Genomic DNA, 19823 nt, shown 5'->3' on the forward strand with positions numbered 1-19823 from the left:
GGGCTATTCCAACTTGCATCTGGTGGACTGTTTGGAAAGAAAGAAATGCTAGGTGTTTTTATGACAAACACAGTTCTTTACAGAAGATTAAGCTTCAATGTATTTTGTCTTTCCATTTCTGGTGTAAAGAATTTTTTTATAGTAGAATCAGTGTCTTTATTACAATTTTGGAGTCCTTGTAGGTAGGAAAGGATAGTAGGACTCATCGATCTCTTCTATTAAGTTGGATGCCAACACAGAGTTTTAAGTTGATGAATATACTGTTAACTTTCTCAAAAAAAATATAGAGGATTTCTGATATTATTATTATTGTTACTATTATTTTTATATGTTTAACTTATTTTCAGTTTTATATAACTTGGTATGATGAGGACGTAAATTGAGCTTAAATAAGAAACATGGTCGATGAAGATTCATATAGCCGACCCCAACTTGTTTAGGACTGAGGCGTAATAATGGTTATTGTCAGACGAAAAAAGGAAAGACTTTGAAGGTTGAGCTCTGCACTCTTGTACAACATGTATAAAGTTTGGTTATGTAAACTATCCTCCATTCTCTTAAAACCAAATGCTTAGTTAACCGTTTTTGCTGGATAAAGCTGTCCCCAATATCTAATACTGAACAGTTTTTGGATTTCATTAGTACTCTAAATTTAGAAGGAACAGATGTATAGGGGCCTACAATTCTCTTTTGTATTTTTGCCTACTTGTAATTATGCCCCTGTAATTATTCATCTACTTGATGCTTTCTAATGAAACAACTTACTTCATAAAAAAAAAAACATGTATAAAATTTGGTAGTGACAGAAGCACTATATAAGCTGCACTTTTGTGTTGTGAAATCGCAAGTGCAACAGATCTTTTGTGGTCTTGTGGCCTTGTGGCTTAATGTATGGTGTCAAAGTATGTAACAGTTCAGGCATTCTCTTTTGAGCACGTAACATATGAGCCACTTGTAAAGTGAGCACAGGACATGGCTTCATCTTGTGATCTAGTTGCAACAGGAGTTGTCATTGTTTGAGGAAGGGCTTGTAAACATAATGCAGTTGTATGGCTGGGTGTAGGACCATCAAGGCCAGTCATAAGTTGCACTGGTGGGTCTCCAACCTAGCTAGTCAACTCAGACCACAGGGCCAGCATGTAAAGATATGGTTCTGCTCCAGTCTCCATGATTTTCTTTTGGAGGTGAGAAATCAAGCAGCTGCAGTAGCACTACATCTAGGAATTGTAGAATGATCCCTTTGCTTTTTCAGTTTTCCATAAGCTTGAAAGTAGGGGGGAGGGAGAGAAACCCAAAATAGTCTCCAAAGTTTGGGATTTCACCCAAAATGGTCCATAATGTATAAGGGTGAAGCACTAACTATCCTCAAGTTTCCAGAAATGGTATATTGTAAAATAGTCTCTTTATCTTTTTCATCAACATCCGTAGCCTGTTTAGCCAAGTGGTCCTCCATACCTTGTCCCTTGCACCATAACTAAATAGAGGAAGCTAATTTTGGTTCATTTAGCTCCTTAAAAAACACAAGAGATTAGAGTTATATGATTCAAGGAGATTGTAATATGTCTAGATTGTAGGCCGAGATTGTAATATGTCTAGATTGTAGGCCGACTTAAAAAATAAAGAACTTCCTTTTATTTGCTAATACTCTTTGTTGAGAATATAATTAAATAATAAAAGTGTGCTCCCTCTAACAACTTAAGCTTTTAAATGAGATGGTCACACACTTCAACATAGTATCAAAGCAGGCAGAGGTCCTAAGATTGAATCTCACCGCCACCCATATCAAAAAGAATTTCCACGTGCTTGGCCCATGAAAAAAGAATTAGGCTGGCACGTGATGGGGCGTGTTGAGAATATAATTAAATAATATTAGTGTGCTCCCTCTAATAGCAGCTTTTAGATGAGATGATCATACACTTCAACACTCTTGAAGAAAGAAAAAATTCCACTTCGTATAAATAGTTGAATTGATTTATTAAAAGCTCAATACCAAACACTGGAACTTTTGGTACCATCTTGGTGCATCATCATGAAATAAATTTTTATTATAAAAACCGTCCTACTATAATGTATGTATTTTTAAATCTACTATTAAAATGCTCAAGCTTCTAACACATATTTTCAATAAAGAATGAGTAGTTTATAGCCTTTTGAGTATGCAGTGGGTCTTGTCCGTTTTTCTGTTCAAAGACGATGTTGACATACAATGGACATATATAATGTCCGTGACTTCATAACACTGCTATTTACTCCTTTCTAGAGTTGTCTTGCGGTGGATCATATGAACACAACACACTAGGTTTCTACCGTGGACAAGCATATGCTATAAGATGGTCCTGATTCTCCCTCCCCTTCTCGTTCATTTTCTCAGTGCTTCTCTGCTCTTCTTTTAGTCGATCCTTGGTTCTTTCTTTGCGGAGAGGAACCTGTTAGTGGATCTGACAGAAATAATTAGCTTGCCTCTTTATTAAAAAAAATCACAAAGAAATCAGCCTCCCTTTGTTCCTTTCAGTATTCCCTGTTTATAAGTGTGTCCTTCCAATTTTATCTCAGAAGGTGGAACTAGCAATCTATTTGTCCCAATCATTTTGCTAATAGTGTACTTTCTTACATTGTTTTCACTACAGTTTCCACAGCATTACTGCTTTGAAGATCTATATTCAGAGTGGTTTAGATTCACTGGAAAGTTCGAGGGAATCTTTACTTGTTAAGCTTTTGGAAATTGACCAGACAATGGGCAATCCTAGGAAGGAGGATATTGCTCGTGTTAGATACTGTCCAAAATGCTATGCTGATTCTGAAGGGGTATTATGTGTTCACTGTGAACTAAATGACTTGTTCCAGGTCTGATTTTCTAGTTTCTTCTTTCTTTGTTGACTATTGAAGTTATGCCATTAGGTATCTAAATATTGTGATGCGTACTATATTCTGAGATTTTCCTCCCATTACCTCTCTTGGGGTTAATGTGGTGTAGTGATGTTGTGCTGTTGTTGTACTTTCTCCAGGTTTATGAAGCCAGACTTTTTCGTCTTAACAAAGGGAAGAGTGGGGAGGTGATTACATCTGCTGAGGAGGCTGTAGATCTGCAGAAGAAGAAGTCTCAACTGAATCGTTTTTATACAACTTTAGCCCGAACAGACAGGAATTCAGGTTCAGCTACCATCGAATATGAAGATTTTGGAAAGAAGAGGGACTTAGAAAACATTGTGGTGCGTAATGATTGTATCTCTGCTTGTTCGTAAAATATATGATTGTTTTCACTTCAGCTAAAGAGCAGCAGCCTTTGTGCTTTTCACTGTGTCAGTCTAGTTCTTAGACTGCCAAAGACTGGAAGAAGTTTGAAGTTCTTTTCAATTTTATCAAATTCTGGTGTTCATACTTCATAGTAGTATAGGATTTCTTGAACCAATGATTGAAAGAAGCTACAGTTATATCCAATTATGAAGTATGCTTATAACTTATAAGTGCTCTAATGAAGGCAAAAAGCTCTGGTACTTTGCTGCTGTTAATTCCTCTTTCACCATCTCTGGTGAGATTGCTGTTAATGTTGCTCAACCTGAATGGTTTCGTTTTTTACCTTGAATGAGTTTACCTGAAACTCTCACATCCACCCTGCAGTCAGAAAGTAACATATTTATCAAGTTCATATATTTGATGAAGAGAGATTCGGCAACATACTTCTTTGAGCTGCAAGAAAACATAGCTAATGTTATGACGTCAAGTAAAATGCATCTCATCTTCCACAGAGTCTGAATTTGCATTTGCAAATTCTGTTCCCTGATATTACATATATTTGAAAATTTCTGTTTCTTTTGACTGGAATAATATGGAAATTCAGATTTGAGAATAAGTTAGGTATTATTTCTCCATATTTGGTTCTCTGATTCCTGTCATCGGTCAGGATAAGACCTACATAGTTCTAGCTTTAATGTACAAAATTTTTAATGATTGTGCATTTAATAGGTGTCCAAATCTCCATCTGATTTGGAAGTAGTGTTGGTCCTTATCAAGAGCAACTCCAGGGGCCTGCTCGATGCTGAAGGTGTATCAGCTGCCAGAAAGCAGCTGCAGCTTCTTGAGGTATCTTTGAATTAAAGCCTTTGTCTGAACAGTTGTCCTTTTAAGGCCTCATTTGTTTTCATTAAGATTAAGGCGTCTGAATCTGAAAGCACATCTGAATGATTAAGATGTTGTAGATCTGAACACTGAAGACGGCTTGTTTTCTTAACATTTGAATATATTGAATTAATAGATAATTAAATATAAAAAAAATACAATAATACTAATATACTCAAATATAATTCACAACATAAAATTTAAACAATATAGTAATTAAATATTACATCTTTAATATATTTGAGAAAATATTAATATAACATAATAAGACCACTAAACTAATAAAATATGAATATTCCATAATATATCATCCAATGTATCAAATTAATCAAATATTTTTAAATCCACAAATTTTAAAAACTTTTGAGTTTTTTTAACTGAATATTTGGATTGTACTTATTTTTTATGGCCACAACATTAATTAATTTATTATCCTCTAATAACAATACAAGCAAAGACAAAGATAGATTTATGTCTTGAAATAAGACAAAATATACTACATCAGTTATGTAGAAAGGCTGCTATGACCCACAACATATTTGGATGATTATAATAAAATCAGTTTGTCATATTGGATTTAACTGAGCAATTAATGCATTAATCACCTACCGACGAGTGCTGAAATGAGTTTCAGACTCCATCTCAAATCTGACCATTCAGATGTTTTAAGACCCAATAAGTGGTAGAATTTTAAGAAAAACAAATGCACTTTAATGAGTATCATCTGAATGATTAAGTTTCAGACCTTCATTAAGTGCAAGCAATGAGGCCTTAATCTGGTTTGCCTTTGAGATCTTTTCCATTCTCTAAAGAAGGGAACTTTTCTATTTATGGGCATAATAATCTATTAATGTCTGTTCAAGACAAAGCCTTCACGACAGCATCTTGACAATGTGTATCTTTATGTAAGGTAGTTCATTCTATAGTTCTTTGTAGGGGATGCGGAAGGAGTATGCACAAGCAAGGCTCCTGGCAACAGCTCAAGCTCATGTTCTACGTGCTCATGATGAGATTATGATGGCAACTTCTCGACTACGCTTAAAAGAAGATGAGAATGACAAATCCATTGATGCCTTAGATCCGGGAGAACTAGATGCAGCCAATGCTGAATGGTCTAGCGAAAAGTTTTTATTTTTATCTTCTTTATCAAGAATAAAGGGGCAGCTTCGCTACCTTAAGGTAACAACAAAAGGTTCAGAGTTCTCTTGTGTTCTATATGAAGATTGTTATGAAATTCAGTAGTCATCTGGATGTGAATCATATATGCTTTCAGTAATAGACATTACCAGAACTCGACATTTTGCAATTAAACTAATATGGTCTATGAACTTATCCCATTCAGTTTGTTGTCTATCTCATTTGTATATTGAACCACTTCCATAGGAATAATATAAGTCCAAAAAGTAATACTCCCTCCATTTCAATTTGTTTGACTTTGTCCTATTTTGACTTGACACAGAGTTTAAGAAAGTAAAGGAGACTTTTGAATCTTGTGGTCTTAAATCAAAGATATGTCAAATCTACCAAAATGCCCTTTGATCTTGTGGTCTTAAACATGCCATGTGGAAAGTTGGAAATAAAGAGTTGCTAAAAAGGGAAAGAGACATTCATTTTAAAACGTACTAAAAAAGAAAGTAGGACAAACAAATTGAAATGGAAGGAGTAAGAAATTATTCAAAATAGGAACCGTAACTATAGTTTTCAGAAGTTGCGAAACTATTAAGACTATGGGTCATTTGTCGGTAAGGTGCCAAGTCTAGATTCATTTCTCCTAATTCTAGAAAATATGTTTGATACTCCTGATATTTCCATGGTATTGTGTTCCTAAATGGTCCTGAAATGTATGCAAGAAAAGAAATGATGAAAAACACTTTGAGTCTATGTTTGTGCATGTATTTCCTTTGACTTTAGGAACAACTTTTTTTATTTCTTCTTTTGCTCCCCTATTTTTGCTTTTTAAATTTTAGAGGCGGGTACACCCATTTTCCATCACTACTTAGTCTTTTCTTAGAAGTACAAAGAGAAACCAACTTATTGGTGACTTTGGATGTCTAATTGTTTGACACCGGAATCATATAAAGCGGCGTCACCCATTTATATTTAAAGTTTACAAGCAACTGCTTATTATCTGCATTAGCTTGTTTCAAACTTATTTTGTGTGTTCACATTCCTGTGGATATTATCTTTCACAGGGTTTGGTACAATCCAAACAAACTAACCATCTTGCAAGTAGTGAAAATTCAAATGTAACTCAAGCCACAATTGTCGCAGCGGCTCATGCAGAAGAAAAAAAGGAATACCAAGCTATTATTGAGGAAGATACATGCCCTGTTTGTCAAGAGAAGCTCAATAATCAAAAGATGGTGTTCCAATGTGGGCATGTCATTTGTTGTAATTGTAAGTTTCTCATGACCTTGTATCCCTATTTCTGCTTCAAGTCACTGTAATTCCAAATGTACTATTTGTATTACCAAGTTATATACTATTTATGTTACCAAGCATAACTGCATTTTGTTACTGAACCTCTTGGTTCTAAAAACGCTGTTGCTGGCAATCTGTATATTGTAACTGCATGCATTTTACCTAAGGATTCTAGAAACTGAACTTTCTCCTTGCTAAAATGTACATATATTCCAAGGACATGACTAAATAGTGTACACCATGAAAATGGAATTTTCAGTTATTCTAATATAAGATCATTTTTATTTTACTAAGCTTAGTGCATGTACATGACTACTTTCTTTTTCTTCCTTCTCCTTCTTTATTGATAAGTGCTATTCCTCCACCTTAGTGAATGAAAGTTTGATTAAGAAGATTACCCTACTAAGCAAAAGAGTAGAATTTGTAAAATAGACATGTTTCTTAATATACTGGGGTGAGATACATGCATATCCTGGGTTGATATTAGCTTAGAGCAGTTATTTTCACTTTGAAAGTATTATAGCAGTTCTTTATTGCTACAATGTTAATATACATAACAATTAGTACGCTTCAATATCAAGCTAGTTTAGATCAACTATATGAATCCTCTATGTCTATTCCATTCTGTTAGACCCATTACATACTCAAATTTATTGTTTGAGGCATTTTAGAGGTTCTCTGACTAAATATCTTCTACAGCTCATTCTTATCCCTACAATGGCATACAACTCTATGAACATACTAAAAACATTTCTGAAAAAACACCCTGATCGATGTGGGCATACCAACATGGATGAACTTTAATCCCTACTAGTTAGTGTCGTCAGTATAGTTTTTTTCTTCAATTGGGCTTCCTTCTTAGCTAAGGTTGTGTCGATTCAAGAGATTGTAGGTAAGAGTGTCTCCACCCCCCAAGTCTCTTCTGAGTTTATTGGAATCCGTATTGGTCAAGTTGGAAAATTAGTCAACCTAGGGGAATTATCAAACTAGTACACCTATGAGGAGCTAGCCTCCCTAGTTTGCAAAAGGCAAACAAAGTATGCAACTTTTTGGGTTCTGCAGTTCAACTCGCAATTTTGAGTTCTTTGGTTATCCCTATTGGTATACAGTACTCACGAAAGGTCGTATAAGTTTTGGTACCAATGTTGTACAATCTTATTCATCCATTGTCACGACCCAAAAATGGACGTGATGGCACTCATCTTATCCCACTAAGACAAGTCAGCCTAAAATCTAACTAATACAATAAATGTAGAAGTAAAACAAGAAAAGAGACTAACACCATCGAATATTGTGGAAATCATAATCAACTCAAAATAAAACTCCAAAACCTGGTTGTCACGTGTACAAGCCTCTAAAGTATTACAATTGATTCGAAAGAAAAATACAAGTCTCAAATGACCTTTTTTCTAGAATAGAACAAGATCATAAATAAGGAGCAAGAGGATCCGCTGAGATGACAAACAACTACCTCACAAATCTCCACAAAAAGCCTCAGACAAGGAGAGAAGAGAGAGTATCACAAAGATCCGGGCTCGTAACCTACACAATTGTAGAAGCAATGGGTGAGTACCAAACCACACGGTACTCATCAAGCAAACTCCTAAACACAAAGTAAGAGTATAGAATATGGGTACTCCTACCCCTCCAACCGAACCTCCATAACTACAACCTGCATAAAACCAGCTCAACCTAGCAATTCACAATTTACATAACACATAGCTCAATAACAACACTCCAACAATTACAGATCAGCAACACACGAGATCAAGTTCCTCAATCACAAGTTCCATAGAAAGGCACTCACAAGTTCACAAATGATAAAGATATGCAATGTAGTGAAATGCAATACCAAGTATTGTGATGCATGTCTGACCTAGTGATATACACCCGCTGTCTCTCGGTTTGAAACCCATGGGGGACATATCTATCCATGCATCTGTCGCGGCATGCGACACGTCCCTCGATAATAGAATTCGTTGTAGCGTACGACACGTCCTCGAATCATAATATTCGTCGTGGCACCGACACATCCCTTGAAATGGTACATCCTTTTTAATTCTTATTTTTTCTCAATTCACATAACACTTGTCACAACCATGTCTCAGAACCAATGCAAATGACATGTTCACACAATTAATGAGGAAATGACCATTTCCATAACAATGAACAATGCACAATTCACAACAACACAATCGTGATACAACATCAACAATGAATCAATAAGTCTTTCAAATCATTCTCAACACATCACACACTAGTAAATAATCATATTGCCTTTATTTACCCTCTTCCCCTTTTCATCCTTAGAATTATTCAATATGGACAAGTCAATCCATACAAAGTCTGATTACTCCTCAACACATACCACAAGGAAATATACGATTCTATATACTTAACAAGGGTCGAGAAATCCACTTGCCTCTAATAATCGAATAATCACTCCAAAACTTGAGCCTTCTCCTTTTGTTGGGCTTCCAAATCAATGTAATCTATTCAAATAAATAATTACAATAAGATTTTGAAACTAACAATACCCATATTACTATATGTCTAGCGTAGACCCAAAAAATCACTCAACTATATAATCAAGTTCCTAATCTTGATGCCAATTAATATGTCAACTCTTATATTTTCTAAATTTCAAGCCTAGAATTAAGTTCCAATTTCTCCAATATCAATAATTTAATGATATTCATATAATACAATACACCTAATATTTAATTACATATACCAATATTATTAAAACTTGAATTTTTATACGATAACCATGAATTTGAATTCTTGTTTCTTTATCTTCTGATCATCGTATAAAAATTCAAGTTTTAATAATATTGGTACATGTAATTAAATATTAGGTGTATTGTATTATATGAATATCAATACATTATTGATATTGGAGAAATTGGAACTTAATCCTAGGCATGAAATTTAGAAAATATAAGAGTTGACTTGTTAATTGGCATCAAGATTAGGAACTTGATTAGAGAGTTGGGTGATTTTTTGGGTCTACGCTAGACATATAGTAATATGGTTGTTAGTTTCAAAATCTTATTGTGATTATTTATTTGAATATATTGCATTGATTTGGAAGCCCAACAAAAGGAGAAGACTCAAATTTTGGAGTTATTATTTGAGGCAAGTGGATTTCTCGACCCTTGTTAAGTGTATAGAATCGTGTATTTCCTTGTGGTATGTGTTGAGGAGTAATGAGACTTTGTGACGGGTTGATTGGTTCATATTGAATAATTCTAATGATGAAAAGAGGGTAATAAAGGCAATGTGTTTAGTTACTGGTGTGTGATGTGTTGTGAATGGTTTGAAAGACTTATTGATTCATTGTTGATGTTGTATCACGGTTGTGTTGTTGTGAATTGTTATGGAAATGATCATCTCGTCATCAATTGTGTGAACATGTCATTTGCATTGGTTTTGAGACATGATTGTGATAAGTGTTATGTGAATTAAGGAAGAAATTAAAAAGGATGTACCATTTTGAGGGACGTGTTGTGCGCCGCAACAAATAGTATAATTCGAGGGACGTGTCGTACGTCACGACGAATTCTATTATCGAGGGACGTGTTGTGCGCACGACGAATTCTATTATTGAGAGACATGTCTTACGCCGCGACGGATGCATGGACAGATATGTCCCTCATGGGTCCCGGACTGAGAGACAGCGGGTGTGTATCACTAGGTCAAATATGCATCACAATACTTGGCATTACATTTCACTACATTGCATATCTTTATAACTTGTGAGCGCCTTTCTGTAGAACTTGTGATTGAGGAACTTGATCTCGTGTGTTGTTGATTTGTAATTGTTGGAGTGTTGTTATTGAGCTATGTGTTATGTAATTTGTGAACTGCTGGTTTTATGCAGGTTGTAGTTGTGGAGGGGTAGGAGACCTGTATTCTATACTCTTACTTTGTGTTTAGGAGTTTGCTTGTTGAGTACCGTGTGGTTTGGTACTCACCCATTGCTTCTACAATTGTGTAGGTTACGAGCCCGGATCTTTGTGATACTCTCTCTTCTCTCCTTGTCTGAGGCTTTTTGTGGAGATTTGTGAGGTAGTTGTTTGTCATCTCAGCGGACCCTTTTGCTCCTTATTTATGATCTTGTTCTATTCTAGAAACATTGTCATTTGAGACTTGTATTTTTCTTTTGAATAAATTGTAATACTTTAAAGGCTTGTACACGTAACAATCAGGTTTTGGGGTTTTATTTTGAGTTGATTATGATTTCCACAGTATTAGATGGTGTTAGTCTCTTTTCTTATCTTACTTCCGCATTTATTGAGTATCATCACGTCTATTTTTGGGTCGTGACAAAATAGTATCAAAGTCAGGTTCATAGGTCTCACGTGTGTACAAGTCTTGAGGATCAGCGCGGAGACGTTTGTTGCTTATCATCAGAGGCTATTGTGACTTTTAGAAAAAATCTCCACTTCTTGAATCTCTATCGTACATCTTTTGTTTGTTCTGATTCGTATCGCTTCATTCCATTCTCTCTCACTTATAGTGATGAGTCGTGCGTGGTTCCTTAAGTAAGCCATTGGTGTGTCTTGATGGCTTGGATGTTAGACCATATACTAAGGTGGAAGTGATAGACTTATGAAAAGGATGCATGGTCAGATTCAGAATGTTCAGCAATTTGAAGGGATTGAGTAAGGTGATAGCTCGATGATGCATTTTGAGGATATTTGAATGATGAGGTTGAACAAGTGTTTGAGGGACTTCATGAGCGTGTTATCTTTTTTTTTGGTTAGTTACCCTAGCAGAGGGAATAGTACTTGTGTGGTATAGGCAATATCTTGAGTGGTTCGACAATTAGAAGTAGAATGATTAAAATGATGGCTAGATTATGAACACTGTAACTTTGGAAACTACAGTTAGTAAAGTTGTCACAACATATATGGGTTGCTTAGCGAATGATGAGAATGTTGTGCGCCAATTGAGATCAGAATCTCTACTACAATTTCATAGATTGAGTGTATATCAAAGAGGGTCATGATACGACTACTACAACGATATCGATGCTTACTTGGTTGGAGTTATGGAGCGTGTTACTTCTGCCATCGATGTGATCTTAGAAAGAATGCNGAATGTTGTGCGCCAATTGAGATCAGAATCTCTACTACAATTTCATAGATTGAGTGTATATCAAAGAGGGTCATGATACGACTACTACAATGATATCGATGCTTACTTGGTTGGAGTTATGGAGCGTGTTACTTCTGCCATCGACGTGATCTTAGAAAGAATGCATATCGATTAGGCTAGAGACGGAATGGATTTGATAATGTTTTGCAGTTATTCAGTGTGTAGAAATGTGTGGGTTGTTTGGATACGATCTTCTCGATAGATATGATGTGTTCCAGTGGTGGATCTAACGGACTTTCACGATGTGGTATCTGGAAACGAATACGTCAATTGTCAAGTGTGAATACTAACTACTTAAGGAGTTATCAGTTTTGTCACATGTTTCATAGAATGAGATTCGATGTCCATTCACATTTGAGAAACCAAATAGTTTGTTACTACAGATTCCTGGGTTAAAACATTATTTATAAGGAAGATTTTAGTTGAATTTTAGGTTGACTTGTCTTGGTGGGATAAGACAAGTGTCATCACGTTCAATTTTGAGTCGTGGCAAAATGGTATCAGTGCTTTAATAATAATGTGGTACCATATTTTAAATTTCAACTACAGAAAGAGCGAAAATAAAAATATGCATCTAGCAGCTAACCTATACGTCCACTAATTGGCTAATCCCTATCCCTCACTTAATTTCCATCCAATGATTATCTCATGACCCATTATTATTTTTCAAATTGAAAAGATCACTGATAACAAGAGAATTTCAAATTTTAACCTTTCAATTTATTTATTTTCAATTTCCGATTCTCTCCTTCTTTTCAACACCCATCAATGTATTAATAAATTAAAACAATAATATGACCTCTAGGCTCTATTCATATACATAGAGGGTACAAAATTATACTACAGAAAAATAAACAAACTAGCAATCAGATCCCTTGATTCTAGGAGATTTGAGAATCAAGGGATGATTTTATTTGATCTAATTCCTAAACTATTTAATAGCATATCATATATGATTTTATTAGTAGTGTACCCCTTTTTCTCCTTCGTATCCTCACCTTTTTCTCGATACCATAGCGTTGTGACAAGTTCCAAACTCATATAGTGTAGAGTCTCCTTCAAACTCCCAAAATTGCCCCTTTTTGCTGATTTTTCTCGCCCCCACACTGCATGGTCGTGCAGCTGGGTACTTGAGTGCACAGCCAGCGGGCAGAGGTCCAGTGGCCTCATCCCATTTCTTCTCGGCTGCGCAGTCTTGCAACTTCGCACATTTTTATGTTCTTTTCATTCCATCAGCACTCCTGTTGGGTCTTTTTTCCACTAATCACATTCAACACTTGAATAAGCAACACCTTCATTATAAAATTAGAAGAATAATAGCAAAATTCACATCCAACACTGTCTGGAATTAGCTTAATTCAATGCCCATCATGTCCCTAAAAGAATGTCACCTTTCTATAATTTAAAACGACTTAGTTTTAAAATTTTCTTTTTACCCTTAATGAAATGTTTTATAGCTACACGAATATCTAATGTTTTTTTAGATCACAAGTTTCAAATGTCTTCCTTTTATTCTTAAACTTTGTGCCAAGTTAAATGGTGTCACATTTTGTAGGATGGAGGGAGTATTTAGTTACAATTTATTTTTGATTCCAGAATAGAACTAGAGATCCTGGCCATTTAGATGTGGGACACTTTCGCAAGTATACGTCTGTTTACACATGTTGCTATATCTAATCCAGCTATCTAATTTGATAGTTGATATGCCCTTCTTATCTGCACTTTCTGTATTTCACATTTGTGCCAAGAATTTTGTTCCTAATATCTATTATCCTTGTGTGCTTTTCTTTTTTATTGTTTTGAATGCCCCTAAAATTGAGGGGTTTCGGACATTGCCAGAAGAGAATAGAGGATAATCTTCCTTTCTGCATAAACAACATTTGAGTTAACACAGCTTGGATAAACTATTTTTTTTGTGGGGTTGTAGAAAGTTACAGAACCTGCATATTCATGTAGCTTTAACTTGAATAAATGCTATAAACATTTTTCTGTTATGTGAGGAGTGCTAAAGGTGGATACTATGCTCTAACTTTGATGGTTGCCATTGCAGGTTTGTTTGCAATGACTGAGAAGAGATTAGCCCTTCATGGGAAGCCTCAGGTTAGCTGGTTAATGTGCCCAACTTGTAGACAACATACTGACTGCAGAAATATTGCTTATGCTGTTGACAGACGGAATATGTCATGTCCATCTTCTTCTGTAGTCTCTGAGAATTCTGAAGCTTCAACAAATGTCCAAGGTTCATATAGTACCAAGGTGCTCCTTACTTTTTTACTCAAAACGCAAATTCTATCATTTATCACTGAATTGTACTTTCCCAGCAACTTCATGTGTCCCAATATTATTCAATCTACCTCTTTCCTCCCATAATAGCTAACTTATAGCCTGTTTGGCCAAGCTTCTTGGAGGCTAAAAGCAACTCTTTTATATCAGAAACACACTTATTTTTGAGGTTTTTGACCAAATGAAATAAGTACTTTTGAGCTGCGGGAGAAGTAGCATTTATGTTGTTGAGAAGAAACTACAAATTTCTGCCTTTTCCATGAAACAGAAGCAGAAATTTAATGTTTCATGACAAAAATATCCTTTTTTACATTTGTCAAACTTCCCTTCATTAATTTAATACATCTTTCTTTCAATTAAATACAGACTCTTTTTTCCTATTTCTTTTTTATTTTTGTCGTGTCTTTCCCCGTGTTCTCCATCTCTCTCTTCTTCTCCTCTTCTTCTTTGTAATAACCCGTCAACTTTAAATACAGGTTTCTTTCTCCCTTTTTGCTACAGTCTCTTTCCTCTATCTCTCCATTTTTCTCTTTGAAATAGCAATGTCATAATTATAAACAAAATACAAGTTAATAATTTGCTCTTAACTTTAATGTTTTTCATCCTAAATATTTTATATAATTTCTCTGTTAAATAAACGTGCTTTAATGTTGTTTTTCTCATAACTTAACATGCCAAAACACTTTTAAAATGATTGGCCAGCACAATCAACTCATCAAATTTCGACCCAGAAAATTGTTTATCAAAATTAGGGGTGTCAAAAATGAACCCAAACATAAGTAACCCGCCCAAAATTTTAAGGGTTGGGCTCAAGATAATTTGAATTGGGTTTAATCTCAACTCATTCAAGCCTAACCCATTTTAAGAGAATCCTCAATTGAGCCCAGTTCAATCTCTAATTTCAACCCGTTTTAAAACTCTTTATTAAGATATGTTTCTATATTAAAGGTATGAATTATTATCTATTAAACATCTTTTAGGATTTATCTATCAATTTGTTACTTTTTTTTAAAAAAATCTTGAGTTGAAATTCGCATTGTGATTATAAAAGTTAAATATCACTATGTTAAAATTATAGAGATTAATCGGGTCAAATTGGGCACGTCAAGACCCAACCCATTTTTTAGCCCATTTAAACCCAACTCATTTAAGCCCAAACTAAACTTGGGCGGGTCAAGACCAACCCAATTTCTATTTCAACCCATTTTAATATCTCCAATTTCAACTCAACTCGCCCATTTGACACCCCTAATCAAAATATTGAAAAAAGTACTCCCACTATTCCTTTTTACTTGTCACAGTTTCCTTTTTAAGAGTCAAATGATATGAACTTTGACTAACATTTTAAGATGTATTTATTCATCATATTTATATTAAAAAAAGTTGCAATTTATAGTATTTATGTATAGTTTTTGAATATCTAATTTTTTATTTTAAAATTGTACTAATGTAATCTAATTTAGCTTTGAAAGTTAGTCAAATTAACTCTTGAAAAGCGCAATGTGACAACTAAAAAGGAACGGAGAGAGTACTTCTCAAATGAATTGGCCAAACACAAATTTCCTCCAAAAGTACTTCTCAAAAATTATTTTGACAAAAGTGCTTCTCAAAATAAGCAGTTTTTGGCAGCTTGGCTAAATAGGTTCGTAGTCTGAATAAAACAACATTTACAACTATGCCGCAATACCAAGCTAATTGAGGTCGGTTGTATAGATCTTCAATAACATAAATGTGTAGTAGGTTCATAATATGTCAAAACGTACTAAGGATTATCTACCACTAGGGGCTCTCTAGTGCTTATTTCTCTAAATATATTAAGGTTGTTCTAGTAAGCACCAGTATTTTAGTTGGTATCATTTATATGGATTTTCAACTTCCATTGATTATCTAGATTTTCCTAGGTTCTGATATATTCCAGATCTTTTATGATAACATTTTCCCACATGATTTTAGGTCTTCCTTTCCATTTTTAGCACTGTCAATCATCATGAGTTAAACGAGATTCTGTCGTTCTATCCTCTAAATCCGCTACTTGTACCTTCTGAGATATGTGATAGTTTTTATCTTTTTAAAATTTTGTATGACTGCACATTCATCTTAACATTCGCATCTTTGAGGCACTTATTTTGCGAATATGTTGGGCTGTAGAGGTCCAACATTCACTCCCACACAACATTGTTGGCCTTAAAGACGTTCTATAGAACTTGCCTCTCATTGGTATCTTCCTATCACATAACACTCTTGTGGCACGCTTCCATTTCCACCATCTTACTTTAATCCTATTCATAGCATCTTCATTTATCATTCCATTTTCCTGGGACACTAAAACCAGATATCTAAACTATTTACATTTAAGTACCTCATATCCGTCTGATCTCACCTCAACTTCACTCCTATCTCAAAAGTTGCAGTGCATGTATTCTGTCTCACTCCTACTTATCCTAAATTCATTACTCTGTAAGTGCTTCTCCATGGTTCCAACTTTTGATTGACATTCTCACTAACTTCATCAATTAACTCAATATCGTCTGCAAAGAGCATGTGCCATGGTATCTCATCCTGAACACTGTTGTTTAGCTCATCCATAGAAGGGTAAATAGGTATGGCCTTGGTCTGAATATTGCGGATATTAATAGTCGAATATTCAAATAAATTATTTTATTGAATTTGATAAATAAATGATTAAGATAATGATTTGAAATGGGAAGACTGAAGAACGGAAGTTAGGTGGGAAAATTTCAAATCAAATAATACAATTGGAGTAGAAGTTCTTCCATTTAAGTTGTATCAATCACCTCGCAGCAAAAGGAAGTACTTGCTAGACAGAGTCAACTTTCCAATCAAATAATATGGAAAATATAATCTATATCTGATCAGAATGTTGGAGAAGTTCTTCCATTTAAGTTGTAGAAGCACCTTGCAACAAGAGGAAGTACTTTCTAGATAGGGAGTCCGCTAACTTGTTAGGACTAAAATATGTCGTTGAATCATTACATATTGTTGCAGTTTTGATTGGTTTTACTTTTAATACATAATTCCTTAACTAAACTGCAACCTGATAACTTGAACTGAATATGGAACTGTATCATTCATTTTAGGACAGTAGGAATTTGTGTATGTAACAACAAAAGTTGTAATGCATTTTCAATTTATTGATGAACGTTGTATTTTGATGAACATTGTATTCTAGATTGAAGCTGTCACCAGAAGAATTTTATGGATCACTTCCACAAATCCAGTAGCTAAGGTTCTTGTCTTTAGCAGTTGGAATGATGTGCTGGATGTATTAGAGCATGCGTTTGCGGCTAACAACATAACTTTTGTGCGGATGAAAGGAGGAAGGTAATTTCAAAGTTCAAAAATAGCTGTTTTCTAGGAACAGAAGGGAACACTTATTTTTCACGATTTTAGCAACCATGAGACTAAATTCATATTTTCCTGCCTTATCTGAAGTCTCTGTTTAAAGAAAGGAGTTAATTATAGAAAAGAGCCACTCGGCTAATTTATTTACAAGAAAAATGGCCGAATTAGCCATTCGGCCATAGCTTTCTCTTCTTCCTTTCACTTTAGCCATTAATGGCTTCTCTTCCTTCTTCCTTCTTCTTTCTTCCTTCTTCTTTCCTCTTGCTTTTTCTTCTTCTTCTCCTTCTTCCTTCCTCTTGCTTTTTCATCTTCTTCTTCTTCATCGTTCTTCTTCGTCTTCTTCATCATCATCTTCTTCTGCTTCTTCTTCTCTTCTTTTTTTTTCAATTCGACATACCGCAAACGTGAATTGTTTCGAGCGAATTATATATCAAAAGTATCCAATTTGTACAATCCAAATCACGTTTCTCTAGTATGGTTTGCCACAAACTTAATGTAATAAATCAGCTAAACTTCATAAACTGTCTTCCCAACATTGATGATGTTGAAGGTCCAGAACTAAGCATTAATCCACTCTTGCTTTTCTGCTTCTTCATCCTCCCATATGTTAGTGAGCTCCATTATTTACATTTTACACTATTGCTTGTCAATGGCATAGTTTGATTCAGCTCACTAGTTATATCTTAATTATGATGCTACTGTGAATTTTAGCAGTGTTGGGCTCGTACTGAAGCTAATAGTTGGAATGAAGTCACTGCATTCATAGTTCATTCCTAAAATCCGTGAAGGAAGTAGCTCTTGATTTTATGGCCAAATATTTCATGTTGCATGTCTTAAGAATGTGCTATGACACATTAGTTTCAAGTTTTAAACTTAAGTACTGCGTTCACAGGAAATCACATGTTGCCATCAGCCAATTCAGAGGCCACAACAACAATGTCGAAGAAAATGGCAAAAGACATGTGGGTCAACCAGAAACTAGATCCATTCAAGTGTTGCTGCTCCTGATCCAACATGGAGCAAATGGCCTCAATCTTCTGGAAGCCCAGCATGTTATACTTGTTGAACCATTGCTGAATCCTGCAGCAGAGGCACAAGCCATTGGCAGGGTGCATCGAATTGGACAAGCACATAAGACTCTTGTTCACCGTTTTATAGTATGTATCTCTATCGAAACTTCATTATAATTGAATTGGGAGTCGAAACCTAACTCTGTATGGTAACTCTGTTATATCTAAACTTTCTGGTACAATGAACCAAAAATTGTAGTATTGTTTTATAACTATCGGTTGAGCTGTCTCCTATTATTAGCAACATAAAATGTGTCGTTTTATGTATGTCTGAAGTGACTGTGGGTGAAGACCTACTTTCCAGTCTTATTTTTCAATTGTTGCTACATATAGTACATCCTTCACTGGGAGTGATTCATCAAGATCTCTTTCTTTTTGTTGTCTTTTTTATAATAGGTGAAAGACACAGTTGAGGAGAGCATATACAAGCTGAACAAGAGCAGGAATACTGATTCATTTGTTAGTGGCAACAGAAAGAATCAAGATCAGCCCATTTTGACGCTAAGAGATGTTGAATCCTTATTCAGGGTGGCACCGACACCTTCCACCAATGAAGAGGCAACTGAGAGCTTGACGCATTTTCCACCTTCTGTTGCTGCTGCTATAGCTGCTGAGAGGAGGCTTAGGGAACAAACATCTGGTCAAGAGCCACAGGAGAATTGTTGAATAAACAAAATTCTGCTGTTGAAGGAACAACTAGGATCATGATCCTACTCCATTCTTTTTTTATTTCGATATGTCAAGACCTGAATGAAGGATTCATCCATTTATCATGCTATCCATAAGCAGTGGAATGTCCTGGATAGGAGATTGTTGCTGCTAGTAAATTTCCATTAGCAGCTTATTTTGGTCATAGTTATCTTCTCACAGGGGCATTCATCCGAATCCAGTTTTTTTGACATGGAGCATATATATATATACCTGTATGTGAATTCATAAATGTGTGTGAATATCCTCTAAGAATTCAATAAATGTTATACATGTATCCATAAGTTCAAAAGTAGAATGAATTTAGTGTTAAAACTTAAAAGATCTAGTTTAAATCATGTATGCACGCCTCTATGTTTTGTAGATAGCTGATTCTTTTGTACATTAGTGCTTAGCACACAAGGTATAACGGTTGTACATATTTTCCTCTCATAATGGATCCACCATTGTATAGATAGACTTTGTCATTTTCATGCCCAGGCCTCTCCATTTTATCTTCTATTTCCTTTTCTTCTTTTTTTGTGTGTTAAACTCCTTTGATCATAAATTAGAGTTCGGAGTCAAAAGGGCAACTTTTTTCCTTCAAAAAACATAAACGGTATATAAAAAAAAAATCAAAAGGGTAAAATCACTCTGGAGGCTGCGATATCTTTATTACTAAATTAACTTGGTTTTTGTCAAATTCTTTTTCTTTAAAAC

The 19823-nt window shown here is 35.0% G+C and overlaps 1 protein-coding gene across 4 annotated transcripts in view; it reads left to right on the plus strand.

The window, feature by feature from the left end:
* LOC125860732 (uncharacterized) overlaps positions 1–19356 on the plus strand; it is a 29779-nt gene extending 10423 nt beyond the window's left edge. The window contains exons 11-19 of one of the 4 annotated variants that reach the window (XR_007445869.1): positions 2628–2844; positions 3006–3209; positions 3964–4080; positions 5053–5295; positions 6309–6513; positions 13751–13800; positions 13872–13956; positions 17174–17325; positions 18239–18313. Coding sequence is in view for 2 of the 4 variants with exons in the window: in XM_049540749.1 (XP_049396706.1) it covers positions 2628–2844; positions 3006–3209; positions 3964–4080; positions 5053–5295; positions 6309–6513; positions 13751–13956; positions 17174–17325; positions 18239–18503; positions 18813–19082 (1879 nt within the window). In the remaining 2 variants the exon portion in view is untranslated. Of the gene's footprint in view, positions 1–2627; positions 2845–3005; positions 3210–3963; positions 4081–5052; positions 5296–6308; positions 6514–13750; positions 13957–17173; positions 17326–18238; positions 18504–18812 lie in introns of those variants that run through there. The other 3 variants (XM_049540749.1, XR_007445870.1, XM_049540750.1) reach the window with 3 other exon arrangements.
* The last annotated feature ends 467 nt before the right edge of the window (positions 19357–19823 follow it).

This window comes from Solanum stenotomum, chromosome 3 (assembly GCF_019186545.1).
Source record: "Solanum stenotomum isolate F172 chromosome 3, ASM1918654v1, whole genome shotgun sequence".
NCBI classification, from domain to species: Eukaryota; Viridiplantae; Streptophyta; class Magnoliopsida; order Solanales; family Solanaceae; genus Solanum; species Solanum stenotomum.